This window comes from Bos javanicus, chromosome 10 (genome assembly GCF_032452875.1).
Source record: "Bos javanicus breed banteng chromosome 10, ARS-OSU_banteng_1.0, whole genome shotgun sequence".
Classification (NCBI taxonomy): domain Eukaryota; kingdom Metazoa; phylum Chordata; class Mammalia; order Artiodactyla; family Bovidae; genus Bos; species Bos javanicus.
The window spans coordinates 21,547,702-21,569,068 of NC_083877.1; the positions used below are offsets into that span (position 1 = coordinate 21,547,702).

Here is a 21,367-nt window from a genome sequence, read left to right on the forward strand (position 1 = left end):
ATGTCCGACTCTTAGCGACCCCATGGACTGCAGCCCACCAGGCTCCTCCATCCATGGGATTCTCCAGGCAAGAGTACTGGAGTCGGGTGCCATTGCCTTCTCCAGTAGAGGGGTAGGGGACAGGTTAAAACCTGTGGGTCTCACTGAACAAATATCAGGTGTGATATCAAGGTGGGGCTCTAGCACATTTATGATATCAACTCAAGAAGATTTGGACATGGCCCTGATCAAAGGTCTTCGTCTCCCTCAGGTGAAAGAAGCTGAGGAATCAGCAAGTAGCTGCAGTGTCCTGGGAAAAGATCTCTGTGTAAACCATTGATATCCTGTCTGTCCAAAGGTGCCCTATCTTTGTCCTCAGATAAGACATTTCTCCGAGCCTCAGCTTCCTAACCTTTAAAAGAGGAAAAAATAATAGTCTTGTCTACCCATAGTATTTAATGAGAAAAAAATCAAGATATTGTGCAGAAAACAGTTTGTAGATAATATATTATTTAAATATGGATAGTAGATTTAAAGTTATAAAGGCAAATGTACATTAGTTATTAATAAAGAAGGATTCAGTGCTCAAAATTGAACCTTCAGTTAATTATTCTTACAGATTTTTCTCAACATATCACAGGAAGAATCTTTCTTGCCTGACTTCCACGTTAGCCATGTGGAATTTTGACACACTTAGAATTTATTTCACAAAAAGATCCCAACCTGGAGGGAGCCATATAATATGCATGAATGGTCTTGTGGAGGGAGAAGGGGTAGAGATTCCTTTTCTAGCTTTTACATTATACCATTAGTAGACAATCATAAGCCACTTATAAACTTCAAGTGCAAAAGAAATAGAAATATTAATCTTCAACAACGCTTTCTTTCCAATTGGGTGTGCTTAACTGCATTCCACGCTTGTATTTGATCCCATTCCTCTCTTAGCTTCTTAGTTCATAAATTGAGATGGCTAAAGCTTACCATATTGTGGTCAGTTAGCACCAGTTTAGGCAAGAGACCTTGAATTAATCACATTCTTATTTTATCTCATACTAAATCTACACATTTTGAATGGAAACATTACTGAAAGAATTCATATTTGAGAGCAGAAAGACTGTTTTATACCTTGATGCTGAAATTTGAGCAGAAGTTTCCAAATGAAATTACTGATGCTCTCTGATGTCATGAGGAAAGGCCAAAAGCAATTCAAATTTTTTTTATTTCTCATGACTCATCCCCTCCTGTGGAGATTTGGGCTATATATTCCCTGCCTTGTCTGTTCGTCTGCTCCTTTTGTTAAGAAAAAAATCCTTTTTGCATCACCACCCCCCCACCTTTTTTTTTTTTTTTTTGCTGAGGCTTTCAATTTATTGTATCATGAACTGCAGAAGGAGAAGCAGTTGAACTCTCAACCTTTGAAACCTCTTAATACTTGCTGAGTGGTCAAGGGGAGTAGAAAAGATTGTTGATTGGACTTTACCCCATTTGGAAAAGACCTTCCTACAACAGCTCAACCATCCCCACTTTAAGGAATTAAGTATTTACTTTTCTTAAAATCCAAAATCTTTTGGAACATTCTGCAGAAAGTAAGGCCAAATTTCCACACTTAGTGACAACTTGGGAACTTTCTTTTTTAGACCCACTTTAAACTCAAGTGCTTTTGCATAATGTATGTAACACATATTCAAAATAATTTCATTTTAGATTTATACTTTTGTCTGCTATATTGCTTTCTGCTGTTTTTTCAGAGTACTTTGCAATTATAAATAGACATCATTGCTCTCACCTCAGGCAGGAGTTTCTGGGTAGAATTCTTCACAGAAGACTAGATACAATATCAATATGGAAGTAAGTCATCGCTTAACATCAACAATCTGCTTCATGATCAGAGAGGTGCTGATAACTCCCCACCTCCTCTCTGGTCTGCCTTTCTAATAATTTCATTATGCAAAAATATAATATTAGAAGCTATAAAAGGCCCTATTCCACCGGATTTTGTGTCATTTTTTTCCTGGGGCCAGGGTTGAGGGTTTGTTTTTTTTTTTTTTTCTGTTTCATCTAACACTAAATATTAGTAAGAGATACTTCTGTTTCCACTGTACTCTTCAAGGCTGCTCACAATTATACTAAATGAACTTCTTTTCCATTAGTCTTAATTCTTTCCACTCCCCTTTCCCACCCCCGATTTCCTCCTATTTTCAGATACTTGAAGATAACGTCCCTACTGCCTTCTCTCCTTCAAACCTTCCAGACATAAATATTTTAATACATTCGCCAGTGTATTTCTGATAGCATTGAAGTGTGTGCACAACCGGTCCCTTATTTATAAAGCCCACGTCTGCTGAATGACCTGTAATGCTATACCAGCTCCTGGACTCTCCCGAACAGTCGACCTGGGAGGATTTTACTTCCACTACTTACAAAGAGAAAGATGGAGACAAGGGAGAAGATCGACTAAAGCGAAATCTTTTCATCCATCTTGTCGGTGATCTTTGGGGACTGTGTGCTGCTATTTACATTGAACAGGAGGGAGGAGACGGAGGATGGAGAGCAACGCTGGAGGTGGGAGGCGGAGCTATCCCAGCAGTTAAAACCCCTCGCTAAAAGGGAAGCACGTTCGTTTGTGCTAGAGGCACTCTTCTGGAACCACGAGGGATAGTGCGGTCTGTGCCCTGAGGATTGACGGAGATCCGAAGAAGGAAAACAAGGACAAGAAAACAAGCGAGACAGAAGAGGACCTCTGGAGAAAGCGGAAGGCAGGAGACGGGAGGGGGAAGGAACCCACGCCAGGTGGAAACAGGACCCGGAGCAAACCGGTCGGGTCCACTGAAAGAGAAGAAAGTAGCGGAGGATCGCCTTTTTTCCTTTCAGTTAATGAAAACGACTTTTATCCTCATAAAAGGCTAAGGGGAGGTAAAGACAATCTCTGTTTTCTTAGGGGTATAGCTGAGGGAAATCCAGACTACCTCTTTGAAGGTCTGAAATAAGCCACTGCCTGGTACACAGTGCAAAACGGTCCTGCTTTCTGAAGGCTACATCCCTTTCAGGAGAATTCCAGCCAGAGTAGCTGGTGCAGTTCTATTTTTACATTTAAATGTCTGTGTCTCCCCCCTCCCCCGCCCCCATTTTAACAACACTTTCCTTGTTTGTAAGCACGAGTGACAAGAAAGTGTCAAGACGGAATAGGTATATTTGGATCGTTCGCTTTTATCTGCCTGGGTCTTTTATTTTTTTTAAAGAGGGTAGGAGTGGTCCTTATCACGGAAAAGGACGTTTCCAATTGAAAGGCTCTCTCTCTAAATATATTTACACCCATATGCATTTAGAAAGAGAGATCCCTTTCGGAGGTTGAAATCCTGTTGAGAAACATGGAAAAAGGAACCAGGCACCGGAACAACACTGAAAAGAACCACCCAGGTGGGAGCGTGTCGCAGGAGGCTGATTCTGGAGGGGGCGGAGTGGCCCTGAAGAAAGAGATTGGATTGGTCAGTGGTTGTGCTATCATCGTAGGTGAGTCCAATTCCTTTTCCCACCGACCATTCTTCCCTGTCTGGTGGTCCTTTTGTAGAACCTTAATCCCTCAGTCCCCCAGCCCCGCAAAGCACTGTTTCTGTGTCCTGCTCCCTTAGAAAAGGGTTGTCTTTGACCTGTGCTTTCGCCTGCACAAACGGATTAAGTTTGAGACGTATAGGAAGAGTTGTATATCATACATCTCTTCCCCCAAACCAGTCAGTTCTGTCCAGTGTTTGGGGAATGGAGCACTTAAGGGACACACTCCTGGCTGATGGTCAGTGTTGCCTGCAAGCTTGTTGAAAATATAGGTCTCTGGACTCTACACTGGAAGGTTGATTCCAGTGATTTAAGGTAGGACTGGGGAACCTAGATTTTTAACAGGCTTTTCTGCAGCCATCTCCTTAACAGGCTGTGGATTGGCTTTTGAGACATATTTAGGAGCTATTTGGTTTTACTTTATATGAGACTGTGGGTCTAGGGGGTGTGTAATAAAAATAGCCACAACAGCAGTATAAGGATGCCTTGCCTTTCTCTAGCTTTCCCATCTTATCCAGCACTTTCTCTTGTGAAGTAGATGTGACAGGGCTGTTATTCCCATTTCATGGTGAGGAAATAAATTATGGAAGAAAAGAAGTGACAGATTGTACCTTTCTGTAATTGTGTAGTTGGCAGCTTCTCTCATTGCTTAGTGGAGTTGTGTAATATCCATGTCTCTTACCTCATGGAAGACCCTATGAGGTTCTGAAGGGAAACGGGAGTAATTAGAATGGGGAGTCCGGCTGAAGGCTTTGAAACTGGGGAGCATCAGTGTCCCCGAGAGAGCCAGTGCAGGCCACTCCAACCCTGTAACTGCACTCTACCAGGCAGGGGTCCTAAATATGGCCCTGTCTCTAGACAACACAGTCCTCTTTCCAGACAGCCACTGTAGATGGATGTGCAATGCTTCATTACTGCCTTTACTCCAGAAGGTGAGAGTTTCTTCTGCTGTCTTTGGGAGAGGGCCTTACCTTTTCCCCAGAGAAAGGGGTACCGGACAGTTAGGCCAGATCGGTTTCTGTGCAGACTTCCTATTGAAGGCTTGTAGAAATGGCAACCCACTCCCAGTGTTAATGCCTGGAGAATCCCAGGGATGGGGGAGCCTGGTGGGCTGCCATCTGTGGGGCACAGAGTCGGACACAACTGAAGTGACTTAGCAGCAGCAGTGTCCTGATGCCCACAGACCAGTTTCTCTGGATAACCCCATGGTCCTCATGGTAGCACAGAAGCATTTTGGCAACTAAGCAATGCTGACATTGGAGAACACCCTTGAAATCAAATAATATCAGTACAGTATTCAGATAATCCTCTTCACCTCTGCACCCAGGCTTCAGTGTTATCTCCACTCAGCTTTCAAAGTGGAATGCTGCTGTATCTAATTGACTCTGGTAGGTTTCCAGGCATCTACAGTTACAAGTAAGGTAATGTTATTTTAAAATATTATAGTCAGGATTTTAATCTCTCATTACCTTTTCTCTATCTCACCTTTATTGCAACTGCTCTAAAAAATGAGATCAGCAAAGTACTCAATATGTACAGCACATGCCAATTTAAGGTCTATAAATAGCCCAGAGCTATTACCTCTTTCACAGTTTGACTGAGAGGATTAAGTATTTTCCTTCCTTTGGGAAGATTCTGATTCATACACAGATGTTTACACCGACACACACTCGAGCACAATCAGACCTCCTTCCTGCCTTCAAAACCAACCTCCTTCAAAGGTTGAGGATATTTTCCTATATAACGAGCTTTTTTTTGTTTCTTTCTTTAGCATTTTTCTAAGACTGTGAAGAAATGGGAGTGTCCAGGTGTAAGAGCTATGGCTTTTAGCTGGGTAAATGCTACTAATGATTTGTCCACAACCTCATGGATAGCACTTCAGTGTAAGAGTAGTCCCAGTGCTCCTATTGGTATTGTAGCAAGAAGAGTAATAACTCTGGTATTCTATGGTGAAAAGAGGCCCCAAATATGTGATTTCAGAGAAATCAGGATATTATTCCAAAGTGCAAGAATCCTTGTAGAGTTAATAGTCATGATTGTATCTCCAATTAAGCTGAGACACACATTTCCCCTTTAGGGTGTTGTGGGGGCAAAATCCTTTCCACTTCCCCTGCTGTGTGGCTGTTGATTTACAAATGTGCTGAGTAGCTGCCCTGTCCTCTAGAGGGGTTTCCGAGTAGATGACAGTGATTCAGGTTTTTTCAAGACCAAATGCAAAAATAGAAACGGCATTCTGCACATGAAATTCAGTGATCTAGTGTTCAGTATCAACACTGTGGAAGAAAGAATTCGAAGGTATAGAGAGAAAGGAAATTTCCTAAGTGAATTAGATCACGAGGTATGGAAAAATAGCAACTGCCCCAAATTGATCTCATATCTAGTTAACTTAGGGATAAGTTAAACTATGTTTCATAAAAGGTTGTAAAAGTTTCATTCACAATCAGCATCGATGATTTAAAATAGGAATATCATAAGGACTTCCCTGGTGGTCCAGCGGTTAAGAATCCGGCTGCCAATGTGGGGGTTACGGGTTCGATCCCTGGTCTGAGAAGATTCCATATACCTCAGGGCAGCTAAGCCCGTGAGCCACAACTACTGAAGCCTGAGCACTGCAACAAGAGAGACCACAGGAATGAGAAGCCCGCGCATCACGTGGAAGAGTGGCTTCCACTCACCACAGCTAGAGCATGCCCATTCATAGCAACAAAGACCCAGTCCAGCCATAAAGAAATAAATAACAGTTTTAAAATAGGAATAACAAGATGGTCGGTGTTACAGAAATATAAAATGAACCAATAGAAGATGCTTGCTCTAGAATTATTTATAATCTGATCGGAGAGATAAGTTTTATATGCATTAGACAAAGAACGTTGGAAATTTATGATACAGTTGAGTTACTTAAGGAGGAAAAAGTTAGGTGAATGGTGAGAAGCACAAAGAAAGAGAAGTTCTTGCTGAGAACTAGATTAAGAAGCCTCTTGAAGGACATGGAGAAAGATGGAATAGAGAAGATAATTCTGGGAGATTTGGTAGGTAGAAGGACAACAACTAAACTGTTATTTCCCTGAGCAAAAAAATGTGTCGTATATATCTCTGAATCTTTAGTGCTTAGCAGAGTCCCTGACTTGAAATAGTTACTCAAATGATTGTTGAATTTAATTGACCCTTTGACAAAAATGTGAAGACAATAGTAATAAAGTGTTTTTTTGAATGGCTGTTGGGAACCTAACTTGAAAATCTTTTAAGCTAGGAATAGTTTCATCAACTTGGAAATGAGGTTGTCCAGTTTTAATTTTTAAACTTCACCTTTGCCCTAATTTAACCAGGCTATTGCTCGCCACATATTTGGCCAAAGAAACCTGTTGGTAATAGGTGAACTTAGATTTCTCCTTGAATGTGGACCCCCCCTCAAAATCTAAAGAAAGTATGAAGGAGCCACAAAATTCATTAATTAATGCTATCAAAGCTACTGTTATTATTAAAAATTTATTATATGCCAGACACTTGTCCAATTGTCAAACATATATTCTTTTTTTTTTTTGAGTATGTATTTATCTGGATGCACCAGGTCTTAGTTGCAGCATGTGGAATCTGGTTCCCTGGACAGGAATCGAACCTGCACCCCTGCATTGGGAGCATGAAGTTTTAGCCACTGGACCACCAGGGAAGTCCCACATTGTCTTATTTATCCTTCACAATAATCCCATATGGTAGGCACTTCTTAGCCCTTCCTCCACATAAGGAAATAGAGGCTCAGAGAGACAAGAAACTTGGTGAGGGTCACACAGCTGAAAAGTATTAAAGATTCAGACCTACAGCTTGTCTAAATCCTAAATCAAACTCACAAGCATTATTCTCTACTCTCAATTGTCATGTCCTAAAAGAGGTGTTTGCCTTCAGATCCTGTGCAGAGGTCCTTATTTGTTTTTATAGACGAAGCACTCAGTGTTGTGTTCCCTGCAAGGAAGTGTCCCAATGTAAACAAGATCTGAGCAATCAGTTGAGAGTAGAAGAAGTACCAGTACAGCTGCAGGAAGACTTGGTGGGGGGGTTGGAGCCTGAGGTGTGCTGGCTCCATTACTGCAGGATGTGGTCAGCACAGACCGCGCTTCCATCGACTCTCCCACAAGCTCACTCTTCCTCTCTGGACCGGCATTCTCTACTGGAAAAACCAGAGCTTTACATAAACTCTTTATATATATTCCCTTATTTAATCCTGACCACAATTCTGTGGAAATAGATATTATAACTCTGTTTTAAACATGGGGAAATGGAGTCACAGATCCTGGAGGACTGACTGCCGAGATCTTCTGACTCCAGAGTCAAAGCTCAGCCATTCCCTGTTTCCAGTCGGTAACCAAGGGAGGAGGGAGGAAGGCTGGTGTGTCTTGTGTGGTGGGGGAGTGGGCCATGCAGGACCATAGTCCTGACACTGCAGTTGGGAAAGGACATGGGTATCTGATACTGGAAAAGTTGGGGGAAAGCTTTTTTTTAAAGGCTGTTTATCAACAAAGAAGCATACTATAGGTATAACCATGCTGAAATGGCACTGGGCTGATTTGGAAATATTTCAGGTCCAAAAGATTTTCAGACCCATGTATTTTTACACCATTTTAGAAGATGTTACATTTTAGTCTCTGATTTAATGTATTAGCTTTCTAATCCCCCAGATGTCTATTGGATATTAACCAGAGGGCTGGAGTGTGAAAATTCTTCTCAAATTTGTACTTCAGGTTTTTTTTTTCAACATGAGAGGGATTAGGATTTGGTTCATTCAGGAGGAAAACATGTTTGAAACTCTCATTGTTCTCAAAGAAAACTTTGAGACAGAAGCCAAGTAGGATACTTTTCAAAACAAACACATCTTGGTAAACAGAGAGAGGTTATACTTAGTGGTGTAATAATAATAAGTAGCTACCATTTACTGAGCACGACCACATACCAGATCAGTGCTTTATGAATATTCTCATCTAAGTCCATGAAATAAGTACTGTTAAGGAAAGGGTAGAATTGAATGAATGAATAACTGGCAGTGGCAGAGCCGGGATTCTCACTCAAGTCATTGAACTCTGAAGCCGCTGGGCTTAATCAAAATGTCCCACAGGGTGGCTGGAACCAGGGATCCTGTTGCTTCCTACCTCCAGGAACCAGGGAGCTCAAGGAATAATCTAGTTGAGGCAGGGCTGCTGGCAGGGCTACAATATGCTCTCTCAAATAGCAGAGTTATGCAGAATAAATGACTAGCAGGAGACACTTAGGGTACGGGGGAAAGAAAATAGAAACCCAGCAGGTAAAAAAGATGTCCAAAGAAACAGAATCAAACAACCCATTCTATTTAGAAAAGCAACAACAACAAAAACACCCTGTACCCAGATCAGAAGACCTTCTCAGAGAGGCCAGCACCACATATACACACCACTTTTTCTGAATTAAATTGGCTTATTGAAGTGGCATGGCGGTATGGGCATCCTGGGTGAGACTTTCAAGTTGCCCAGATACCAGGGTTTTCTGCTCTCCTCTGCTGGTTAATCCAGCAGCAGAGCTGCCTACCGAGAAGGCCTTAGGAATGTCTGTTGTTGCTCTTGTTGTTTGTTATTTTTTATTTGTTTATTTGTTTATTTTTGGCTGCACTAGGTCTTCATTGCTGCCTGCTGACTTTCTCCAGTTGCAGTGAGTGAGAGCTTCCCATTGCAGTGGTTTCTCTTGTTGCAGAACATGGGCTCTAGAACATGAGGGTTTCAGTAGCTGTGGTGTATGTACTTAGTTGCATGTGGAATCTTCCCAGGCCAGGGATTGAACCTGTGTCTCCTGCTTTAGCAGGCGGATTCTTAAACGCTGGGCCACCAGGGAAGTCCTTGTTTGGTTATTATTGTTTGGAGATGCTGCTGCTGCTAAGTCGCTTCAGTCGTGTCCGACTCTGTGCGACCCCATAGACAACAGCCCACCAGGCTCCCCTGTCCCTGGGAGGTATCACCCCTCCAGGTGAGAGGGTATCAAAAAAACAGGAATGAGCAAATAACCCTAAGAATATATCCTGAACTATCCAAAACAACCAAAAGGAGTTCATCCCTTCTAATTTTTAACTCCCAGCTGAGAGAGTGCAGAGCAAGAAAGACCATGCCTTGTTCCCCTCCCAGAACATGTCTGCAAAGGAGGCCCCCTGGGCTCTTCTCCCTGGAAATCTGTAAATGACAAAGTGCAGGCTGCTCCCTGGCACAGGTGTGGGGGCTACTGGTCACAGGATTCTGATCATCCTATATTTGAACATTTAACAAATACTCATTCAGCATTATATGCTAGGCTTTGTGCTAAGCACTGGTGAATTTTATTTCTAAGAAGCCAAATTGTGCCTCAAGTCTATTTTAAGTTGTTATATTTATAGAATGAATGAAGTCTGAGCTGAAAAACTTAATCAGTCACATCTCATCCCTCATCCATTGTCACGGTCTCAACTCTTCACATTGGTTTCCTCCCTGCGGTTATATCTTCAGCATTACCAGTGACGTCACTCCTGGGGAGAGGGTTTCATAATGCGCCTTGAGATGTTCTGGGCATCCTCACACTGAGCAGCATATTGTGAAGGCCGATTACCCAGGGGGTGCTGCAGAATTGTTAGTGTACTTTTCTCACTATGTATAGACTTTAAAGGTGCCTGTACGTCTGTGAGATTCATAAATGCTTTAGCAGCCTCTTTAGAGTACAATTCTGCATAGCGTGTTTAATCAGCAGCTGATAACAGGCAGGTCAGGTTGTCTAGGGATAAGGAGACATTTGCAAGTGGGTCCTGATGCTGGGAGTAGAAAGCATATGATGAAGTTTCCCATGATTTGTATCATGTTGTGGACAGGGAGGAACCATTGTTGATATCAGAAAAGGAAGGGCTTTGGAGATAGTCTTGGGTTTGTAAACTGCTTTCCTATTTACAAGCTTTGTAACCTGGAACAAGTTCATTGGCAATAAAATAGAAATTTCTTGTGAAATATTAAACTGGCCGGTATCCAGCAGTTTATATTCAATAAATATTAGTTTCTTTCTCTCCTAAGCTCATCCTCTACCACCCCCACTTCCTTTATCCCCCCACCCCCACCCCCACACTCATTCATTTTGGTTCAAAAACAGATTAGATTGATCGGGTGATGGGAAGAACTGGCCAATTCAGCCCAAGTCTGACCTGTTTATCAAGTAGACAGTGTTTTTCCTTTTCTCTGTTGACTCGAGTCTGCTTACTCATCAGCTTCTTGTGCTTCCCTCTTCTAGGAAGCTTTTACTGAGCAGCCCCACAAGTGATGTTGTCCATCCCTAATATCTTGTCATGTATTGCGATTGCTTTCATGCAACTTCTCTCCCTGGTGGTGTCAGTTCTGAGTCCACATGCATCATGTCATCACTTCTCCCCACAATTTGCTGACGACAGGCACTGAGTCTTTCTCATTTTCATATCCTCATATATTCAGCCTGGCCTGGGTAAGTGCATAGAAAGTATTTTTTGAATAATAGCAGCCAGTCTAAGCCAAACCGTCCATTAGAGATCTGTCTCCCAACAATGTGAATCTGCTTTCTCTTAGCCGCCTGTGGGATCTTAGCTCTCCAGCTAGGGATTGAACTTGTGCCCTCTGCAGTGGAAACACAGAGTCTTAACCACTGGACCACCCTGAATATGCTTAACAAACTGAACTTACTGAACTGTACACTTAAAAATGGTTAAGGTGGTAAATTTAGTGTTGCATTTGAAAATGAAGCCTTAGCTTAAAAATGAGTTATTCCCATAAACAATAAATTTTTACATTTAGCAAAAAACAAGCAAAACACAAAACATGCTAAATCTCCTCTAAGTTCAAATTTGAAAAAGACTTTAGAAATTAACATTGAGGTTTACCTCAGCCTCAGCACTATTACATTTTGGGCTAGATATTTTGTTGTTTTGGGGGGCTGTCCCATGCAGTATCACTGGCCTCTATCCACTAGATTCCAGTAGCACCCCCTCACCAGCTGTGACAACCAACAATGTCTCCAGACACTGTCAGTTGTCCCTTGAAGGTGGGGAGATGGTGCAAAATTGTCCCTGGATGAGAACCACTGAGGTAGACAAAGCCTCTCACTGTTGGTGCCTGGTTTCCCAATTAGACAGGGAGACGCTGGACACCTGCTGTGAATCCTTAATGGGCACTTTTGAGGGTTCAGCAGACTTAGCCCCTCAGGCCAGGATGCCTGTCTTTCAGTGACTGGTGGGTGGTGGTTGGCTCCATCTATTATATTAAAAATCCATGTGTGAACTAGTGCTTCCCAATTACGTTTTAGAGCAAGAATGTACAGAGTGGGTGCTCAATAAATACTTTTTGAGATGCAATTACCTGTTGGCCGCCCACCTGAAGCATCTAAAAATTATACCTAGACAAGTAAACAGATACTCAGAGAATGTTCTTCATGGGCCTGGCCCTGCAGTGCTATTTCAGAGCTAAACTTCCAAGACGAGACCATTATTGGTGTCTTCTAGAGACTGTCTCTACCCCTACTATTGCAAATCCTAGCAACTCCTTATATTTGTGATCATTAAGCAGATTATAAAGTGCTTCCACACATGTATGTTTACCTTTGATCCCCACCACAACCTTGTGAGGTAGGCAAGGCAGAAGCAAGTATTCAGCAGGTGTAGGGATGCTAAGAAAAATTCAGGCCACTCAGCTTGTGAGTGGCAAAGCAAGGACTCAGTGGCTCCTTTGACTCTTAAGTCTAGCACCCATTTCATTCTTCAGCAAGGAATCTAAACCAGCAGAGTCCTTAAAGCTCCTTCCACATCTCTGTTCCACAAGAGACGGCAACCCCACAGGGCGTGTTTTGGAGCCCTGACCTGCCATCACCCTGAGGTGGCTATTTGTATAGTCCTGATGGAAAGTGGAGACAGGACGAGAGGCATGGTGAGCTTTCAGGCTTGCTGTGAGGATCAAAGCCTGGCCTCAATGTGCCGACCGCACTTCCATGCTGTTCTCGCAGTGCTGAAAATCCTGAGACCCTTCCAACCATTTTGTGTGAGAAGTACAAAGAAGGTTCACCCTGGCTTTATCTGGATATCATGGAAATGGACAGAACCTCCAAGGTCCAGGAGAAGCCCTGGCTAGATTCCAAGACCAGCATGAGTCAGTAGGGAAGGCCAAAGCCTTTCAGATCTGAGGATCTGTTGAGCAGTAGAAATCTGTAATTCCATGCCCTAGGACATTCTGTAATGGCTGCAGCATTCTAGCGTGGACAGGCCTGGAAGTGAGTAAGGCCTTAATAGGAATCACATGGGTATTGGCCCACAGGTGGAAGTCAGCAATTGTTCATGGCCAATGTGGATTTTCTCAATTCCAGCAGTTTTTCTAGTGATGACTTGCCCACTGATACAACTTGGCCCCTTCTTAATGGAGTGGTTCACTTGGCTTTTCTTTGACAGAATAAGCCAAGCTGGACTTCATTGTCCAGGCATCCTAGGGCCCATTTTTTACTAGAGAAGATCTATGTGATAAGCTGGTTATTTCCCTAATTGGGGTCGATGAAAGAGAGGATTGAAAACCCAACCAACCTCCAGTACCTTGGCTCTACCAGACGGTTGGGCATCTTATTCTCGAGTGGTTTTGTAGATGATGAGTCTAAGAGTAAAACAATGGAGAAAAAAAATTCCTGCTGTAATCAACTTTCTTCCAACTTCTCATCAAGAAATGTTCATAGTCAAAGGCAGAAAAGCCCTTCCCCAGTTCTCCTTTTTCAAAGCCATTCCAGAAAAGCCTCTCTTGGACAGTGTAAAAGCCCTGCTCTTGGACAGTGTAAAAGTTAAGGTATGTGTTGTGTAATTTCTCGAGGAGAGGCAGCTCAGAGTAGGAGGAACCTCCGGGCCAGGAGTCCAAGAACATGGCCTCTCATCCAGGCCTTGCTACCTAATGCAGTATGTGACTTTGATCACGGCTCTTCGCCTCTCTGAGCCTCAGTCTTCACAAAGGTAAATAGGGATGAGAGTGCCTGACCTGTGCACCCAAGAAAGTAGTTGTGAGAATCAAGTAAGGTAATGGGCATGAATCTTTTGTAACTCATCGCTGAAGGTGGTATTGCAATAGGAGGAAAGAATCAGATCTGTGTTCCAGTTCTTTAACAAACAACTTCTGTGAACCTTTCTCATTGTCTATAGGGTGGAGCATGTAAAACTGACAATTTTCAGGGAAAACCTTGAGGTTATGATGGTGACTGCTAATTTACCCTGTGATTTAGGCAAATAACCACCTCTCTGCATCTCAGGTTCTTCATCTGTAAAATGGGGAAAATAATACCTCCTTCATTTTCTCCATTTGGAAAAATGAGAGTAATGGTTGCCCTAGTTTCTTTCCCTATAAAGTAGAGATGGTAATACCAGCCAGTCTACTCTCAGCAGTGGAATAAGTGGGTTGCTTTACTTATTTGCCTACAATACACACTTGACATATTTCACAGGTTTTTGAGGTTCCAGATAAACAGGTGTATTAAACTGCTCCGTGGAGGTAAGTTGTAGATTGACATCAAACATTATTTATTCGATAAATACTTATAGAGTGTTTATTAATACTTTGTGACATTTCACAGGTAAACAACACAGTTTCTGCTCTCGTGGAGCTTACAGTCTATTGAGGGAGATATATACTAATCAAATAATTACACTAAAGATTGTATATAAAAGACATGGCTTTTAAGTAAATGTAGTGTCGGTATTCTTTCGGCTCCAGTACATAGCAGTGCTCTAAGTGACATTCCTCTTCTTGTAGTCGTTCCAGAGGCTGCTAAGGAAGAGGAGACATCTGATTCTGATTTGCTAGGTAGTGGCTTCCTAGAATCAGAGCAAGACGTTCCTGTCCTTCCCATCCCCCAGTTCTCAGTTTTGGTTAACATAATTCAATTTTTTTTCCCCACTTATTACTTATTTTTAAAAATTTTACTTTTCACTGTGCTGGGTCTTCGTTGCTGCATGGGCTCTTCTCTAGTGAGGCATGGGCTCTAGGGCACGTGGGCTTCAATAGTTTCAGCATGTGGACTCAGTAGTTGTGGCTCCTGGGCTCTGGAGCACAGGCTTGATAATTGTGGTGCACGGGCTTAGAGGCATGTGGGATCTTCCTGGATCAGAGATCGAACCCGTGTCTCCTTCATTGGCAAGTGTATTCTTTTACCACTGGGCCACTAGGGAAGCCCCCCAAATTTTTTGGCCATACTGTGAGACATTTGGCATTTTAGTTCCCCAACCAGGGATCACGGAGAAGGCACTGGCGGCCCACTCCAGTACTCTTGCCTGGGAAATCTGATGGACGGAGGAGCCTGGTAGGCTGCAGTCCATGGGGTCTCGAAGAGTCAGATACGACTGAACGGCTTCACTTTCACTATTCACTTTCACGCACTGGAGAAGGAAATGGCAACGTACTCCGGTATTCTTGCCTGGAGAATCCCAGGGACGGGAGCCTGGTGGGCTGCTGTCTATGGGGTCGCACAGAGTCGGACACAACTGACGCGACTTAGCAGCAGCAACCAGGGATCAAACCCATACCCCCTGCTGTGGAAGCATGGAGTCTTAACCACTGGACAGCCAAGAAAGTCTTTATTTTTTTTTTCTCCCGCTTTTATCTTTGTCATTTTAATTTGGTCAAAATCAAGATGGTTGACGGGGAGAACTCTTGTCCCAGTGCCAAGCCTCACCATCTGCTATACAGCTCCATGGAAGGACACATTATCCAAGAATCAGTGGAGACAGGAAGTGGTCAGACACCCAGAAGGGGCTGTTGGTCTTGGCCCGCCCACCCTCCACCTGGGATGACAGGGTGGGGCACGTGCTCTGGAAATGTCAGAGCAAAACAGGAGAACCAAATGTTCACTCATCTCCACCGGGGTGTTTTCTAACACCCCTGAAGTAGAACTTGAACATTCTTCATTACTGAGAAAATGAGATCTTTTCAGTAACATCCACAGCCTTTTCCTGGTGCTGAGAAATTCCTGACTATCGCCCCACGACCCCTTTCGGCATCTTAAAAACCGGAGTCAAACCCTGTTTTTGTCCCATACTGATTACTTTTTCAAGTCTTTGAGCTAGTTTTATAACCTTCTATTGCTCTCTTCTTGGCTGGCTTTAAAACGCCCTACAGATGACTGTTCTGATAAATTCCTGCCAGGCAAGGAGTTTAGTGTTACTTTTAGCACTATCAGCAACCCCATCTCACATTCACTGTGGCAGGTGAAGGGTCGTTTGACGATGACTGTCCTAGGATGCTACCAGGAGGCCCTTTAGTCTCTGCTGACCCAGCATTCATGCACAGCACACGTGGGAGATGAGTTGAGAAGGGGGTTGAGAGGTAGCTTCTCATTCCAAGCCTCGAACTTAAAAAAAAAAAATACCAAAAAAGGAAAAGCCTTTAAGAACTGGGGGCACCCAGGATTTCATTTTTCTGTATCTCTTTGCCTGATGTTTAGAACACAAATTTAAACATGAGGGATTGTTTCTTCTTTTAGCTTCACTTCTCTGTGTAGCCCTGTTCTGTTGGAATGGCTTAACACTAGGAGAAAAAAGGCCTGTTTGAGTCATAAATGTGCCATCTTTGCGTTTCAATCTAGCTGTGTCCCTAGGCTCTCCAGTTTGGTATTTCAGTCTCCCTGCTTGTAGCTGCTCCTAGGCTCCTCCTGGCCCCTCCCCTGTCTCGTTACTCATCTCAAGGAGCAGTTCTTTAGTCTGAAAAGGGGCAGCATATTCTACATCCCAAAAGAATGAAATATTACTGCTTTCAGGATGAGAATATTCTCTTCCCCTTTGACTAAAATAACCTGGATGCACAGTCTGGAATTAAAAATTGAATTTTGGTTTAGAAGTGAAAGTTTTCAGGACTGGATTGAGGCTGAGCTGTGATTGAGATCTAAAAGTCAGTTTTTTAAATTTGAGCATAAAATCCCATAGTCTGCATCTCGATCTGTCCAGAACTGGTTCCAGACCACTAAAGAGAGATGGTAGGAATTCAGAACAGTCAAATCCAACTGGCCTCCAGTACTCCAGCTCTGCATTTTGACTTGAATCCATTTAGTGTCTGCTTCTTCCCTCAGGCTGTCATTGGTACAGTGGGGTGGGGCATGAAGAGGAAGAGGGAGCTTTCAAAGCACCTGACCCTTGTACCCTGACCCCTGGAATCGTAAGATACGGACAATGGAGAGCGTGGGAAGAAACGTCCCAGGAGCTGCCCCCACACTCCTGTTCCTCCCTTGTGCATACACACATCCCAGCAGCCAACATTCAGTCCCTGGGGCCAGCCTCACCTGTCGCAAGCAGACTAACCCCTTATACACAGAACCGATGTGGATTAGTGGAAAGAACCCTTGGATTAAGCATCAGGAGACTGACTTCTAGATCCAATTTTACCCATCAGTAGCTGTGGAATTTGGAGAAAGCCACTTAACCCCTCTGTGTCTTAGTCTCTTGGTTTGTGAAATAGGAACACCTGCCCTTTCTCCTCCTGAATTCTGTGAAGTTGTTGTGAGAGGCACATGAAACAGTGGAGGGGAATGACCTTTGGAAGAATATAGAGCTTTGCACATATTGCGTCCCGACAAACAACTCCTAAACTACAAGAGCTGTTTTTTTTAGGGTTATTTCATGCTCCTCACCAAGGGTGGGGCTATTGTGTCTGGGGTAGAGGCCAGCCTCCAGGAGTGCTGTCCATACTTGTGGGTCTTGGAAACCCCCAGACACGGGGTATGACCACAGTCTGTCCAAAGGTATTACCCTTCAGCTCATTTTTAAAGCTTTCTAACTGCCCATTTTACAGCTTTTCCTTTTCCAGCCAGCCTTAAGTAAGGCATTTGTCACCAGTCTGGTTAGACTACATTTGGCCCAGTCGGAGCGCCCTGGAAGTTAAATTTGCACTACCATTTACTACTGTGTAGACTTAGGCAATTCACTTTCCTCTGTAAAATGAGAGAAATGATGTCTGACTCCATCGGCTTGTCCTGATGCTTACGTGACGCATATAAAATACCCGACCAGTTCCTGACCTCCATGTCCATTGTCTGCTGGTCTTTCCCCTGCTAAGGAGAATTATTGCTAGATACACCTGCCCGGAGGGGATCTGTGCATCCCAAAGGCATTTTGCCTAAGATCAAAGGTGAGACCGCCTCCACCGTGCCGGGGTCTGCCAACTGTACTGACTCCCTCGTCTCCCCACTACTCTTGATGCCTTTCACAGGGAACATCATCGGCTCTGGAATCTTCGTCTCGCCCAAAGGTGTGCTAGAGAATGCCGGCTCTGTGGGCCTGGCTCTCATCATCTGGATCGTGACAGGCCTTATCACAGTTGTGGGAGCCCTGTGCTATGCTGAGCTCGGGGTCACCATCCCCAAATCTGGAGGTGACTACTCCTATGTCAAGGACATCTTTGGAGGCCTGGCCGGGTAAGAGAATAGTGGGGGGACTAAGTGGTCTGGGAAGCCAAGGCCAGGGCTGTCCAGTGTGCTGAGGAGGGTGCGAGCTTGGGGTTCCTCCACGTCATGGTTGCCAGTTCAGCCTGTGTCCCCTTGATCCCCCTCAGAGTGGCAGAGGAACCAGGCTGTAGTTTTAACCTCTGTTTAGGGTTTTTGTTTGTTCTGTTTTACTGCACCTTGTGGCTTGTGGGATCTCAGTTCCCAGACCAGGGATCGAACCTGGGCCCTTGGCAGTGAAAGTGTGGAGTCCTAACCACTGAACCACCAGGGAATTCCCTTAATCTCTGTTGACCTTAGAGAGCAAGATTGTATGAGTGAGAACAAGTAGAACTGAATGACAACTGTGATTAGAGATGCCCAGGGAAAGCACATCACAAAAACAAAGCCCTTTTATCCTGAAAAATAAGTAGGTGGTGTCCCTGATTTTCTCAGCCCCCACAGCCCAGATACTGAAGAGCTCAGTTCTAACCAAGGAGCTCAAGGGTATGGAGGACACTTCTTCAAACTCCACTCAGTGCACCCACTTAATACTCATTCAACTGGCCACACCCTTAGCACACCCCGACTGTGAAGATTCTGGGGTTGCAGATTTTCTTTTCCACCAGTGGCTTCTGGGGGCCAGAGTGGTAGAGAAGAGATGATGAAACGATGAAAGGAGCAGGAGGAGAGAAGGAACACTAAGACGCTGGTTGGAACTAGTTAAACCAATTTACTGTCAGTACAGAGAGCTGGGTGTCTCGTTCAGACAGGGGCTGGGCTCCTCAGCATCCCAGAAAACAACAAGGAAAAGCATCCCTTTAGCCCACCTGCCTCTCTTAACACTGCTCGATGACTTGCCCAGACTTCCCCTGATGGCTTCTGAATCCCTGCCATGCCTGGCGGTGGGGCCGGGGGTCTTAATTCCTATCTTGGCTCAAGTTCCATCTGGTTCCCCCGCAGGTTCCTGAGGCTGTGGATCGCGGTGCTGGTAATCTACCCCACCAACCAGGCTGTCATCGCCCTCACCTTTTCCAACTACGTGCTGCAGCCGCTCTTCCCCACCTGCTTCCCCCCAGAGTCTGGCCTTCGCCTCCTCGCTGCCCTCTGCTTATGTAAGTACCATCTGGGCCTCGCTGAGGACAGTGTCTTCCTCATGATCTGGTTCTCCATTCTCTCCCTCTTTCTTTCCTCTCCTTTTAGTTATTTTTTTCCTCTTCTCCTTTTATTTATATATTTCTTTATTTTCCTCTGCTCCTTTTGTTTTTATGCCTTGTTACTTTTCAATTTCCAATATGCCTGCTGTGGACAAATGGATTCCACATATAATTGTGTTATGCTAAGTTGCTTCAGTCGTGTCTGACTTTTTACGAGTCCCACCAGGCTCCTCTGTCCATGGCATTTCTCAGGCAAGAATACTGGAGTGGGTGGCCATGCCCTCCTCCAGAGGATCTTCCCAACCCAGGGGTCAAACCCGTGTTTCTTATGTCTCCTGCATTGGCAGGCGGGTTCTTTACCACTGGCACCACCTGGGAAGCCCTCCATATATGATTATTTGTTTTTTTAAAAAAGAAGAAAATTAACTGTTCAGAAGAACTATACTTTTCACTGGCAGGGTTTACTTATATATGAAGCACGTTCATATGTGTTATCTGATCCAAGCCTCACAACAAATCCATAAGGTAAGCTGGGCTAGTGTTACATTTTCCTTGAGCAGAAAAGGAAGTGGAGCCAGGCAAGTGAATTAGCCAAGATTGTTCCTTCTCTTTCCAGCACATGCACCATGCTGGAGGCTCACTGCCGCTCTTGGGAAGACTTTTCTGGCCTCTCCACCTCTGCCTCCACCTGCCAGCTCACATCTTAAACCTCTCTGTGAGGAGAGTGTACAGGTGTGAGTTGGGAGAAAACAAATGCCACATCCATGCTCTCCACCTGTCATGAATTTTCTAACTAGGTAGAAAAGTCATAGGCAGATTCCATGATTGGAATTCAATTGCAGCAAAAAATCTGAGAAGGGGAAAAGGTCGCTATGAGCTGCAGTAGGTTAGAGAGGCTTTTTTTTTCTGGCTGTGCCACGCAGTATGCAGAACTTTCCCAACCAGGGATTGAACCCATGACCCCTCCATTGGAAGTGCAGAGTCTTAACCACTGGACCACCAGGGAAGCTTCTTAGAGAGGTTTCATAGAGAAGCTTGGCAATCTGTATTTCCAGAAGTCTCAACACTTAATCTCTGATCATCAGGGATCTCAATGGATTGGGATATGTTATATCTTGTAACCAAAAATACCTAATTTCTAAAGTAAATATTTGGACTATTTCAGAGGTTCCTCTTCCAGAGTCCGCTTTGTCCCTGCCTTCCCATGCCTTCCAACACACATCACTCAGCTCAGGGCATTGACCATCCTGGTCATACTCTTTCCCAGGTCTTGACACTTCCTTCTGTCCTGCTGGTGGGAAGGGGAAGGAGGGGTCACTCACCCACCCTGGGGCTGGGGTGGGACCTGAGTGGTGATCTTCTTGGCAGGTGTGCCCACTTTGGCAGTGGTGTTCAGCCCTGGAATAGACTCCACATCTAGGCGAGTGTTATTGTGAGGTCAGCGTACTTGTTTGGAGCATATTCATTGTGCTCGTTAATTTGGAGGCAGAGGAATGTGGGATCCAAAACCATGCTGCCTGAGCCTGCATCTCCACACCACTTTCTAACTGCAGCCAGCGCTTGACCAGGTCACCAGCTGCCTCCTGTGAGATGGGGGTGCAAGCGCACATGTGCTGTAGGTTGCTGTGACAAGGACTGCCTGAGACAAGAGTGTTCGTACCACAGTGTGGGGCAACTCGTGGTCCTATTTAGTCACTGAGGGTAGTCACAAGCATAGTCATTTGGTCCTTGCTTGCTGGCTGGATCTGGAACTGCGGGAGGTAAGAGGAGGGGGAAGAGGGTGTGGGAATGTGGGAACAGTGGCTGTTTCTGCCATCAGACAGGTTAGTGGGGGTGGAAAGGGGGACCACAGAGTGCTGGCCACTGCTGTATCAGCGTCTGTACACACAGACATGGCTTCCTTTTTTCTGCTGATACTGCTTAAGTGTCTCAGACTAAAGGCCACCCTTACCCTTCATCTAGAAGTCAAGAACCCTGAGACTGTTCAGCCTGTTCCCTCGGAGAGAAAGAGCAGAGTTCCTCAGGCAGCCAGACCCCACTGCTTTCTTTGCATTCCCCAAACTCACTAAGGCTAGGTGGGTGACTCCTTGCACAAAGACACTCTAGAGTTTTGGAAAAGATCGGGTGAGAAATGATGGAAGGAATGACCAGAGCTGGAAAGGTGGAAAGAATTTGCTGTAACTGGCTTGCCTGCTCAGAGCCTGGAGGGAGTGATGGGGGGAGGAGAGGGAGAGAGAAGAAACTGCAGATTTGGCTCAAGC

The 21,367-nt window shown here is 44.5% G+C and overlaps 1 protein-coding gene across 1 annotated transcript in view; it reads left to right on the forward strand.

Annotated features, from left to right (window-relative positions):
* Positions 1-2,373: 2,373 nt before the first annotated feature.
* The window catches only part of SLC7A8 (solute carrier family 7 member 8), a 52,759-nt gene continuing 33,765 nt past the window's right edge, over positions 2,374-21,367 (forward strand). Inside the window, exons 1-4 of the mRNA XM_061430429.1 lie at positions 2,374-2,892; positions 3,306-3,489; positions 17,739-17,943; positions 18,913-19,064. Of these exons, the coding sequence (XP_061286413.1) occupies positions 3,348-3,489; positions 17,739-17,943; positions 18,913-19,064 (499 nt within the window). The 5' untranslated portion in view covers positions 2,374-2,892; positions 3,306-3,347. The remainder of the gene's footprint in view (positions 2,893-3,305; positions 3,490-17,738; positions 17,944-18,912; positions 19,065-21,367) is intronic.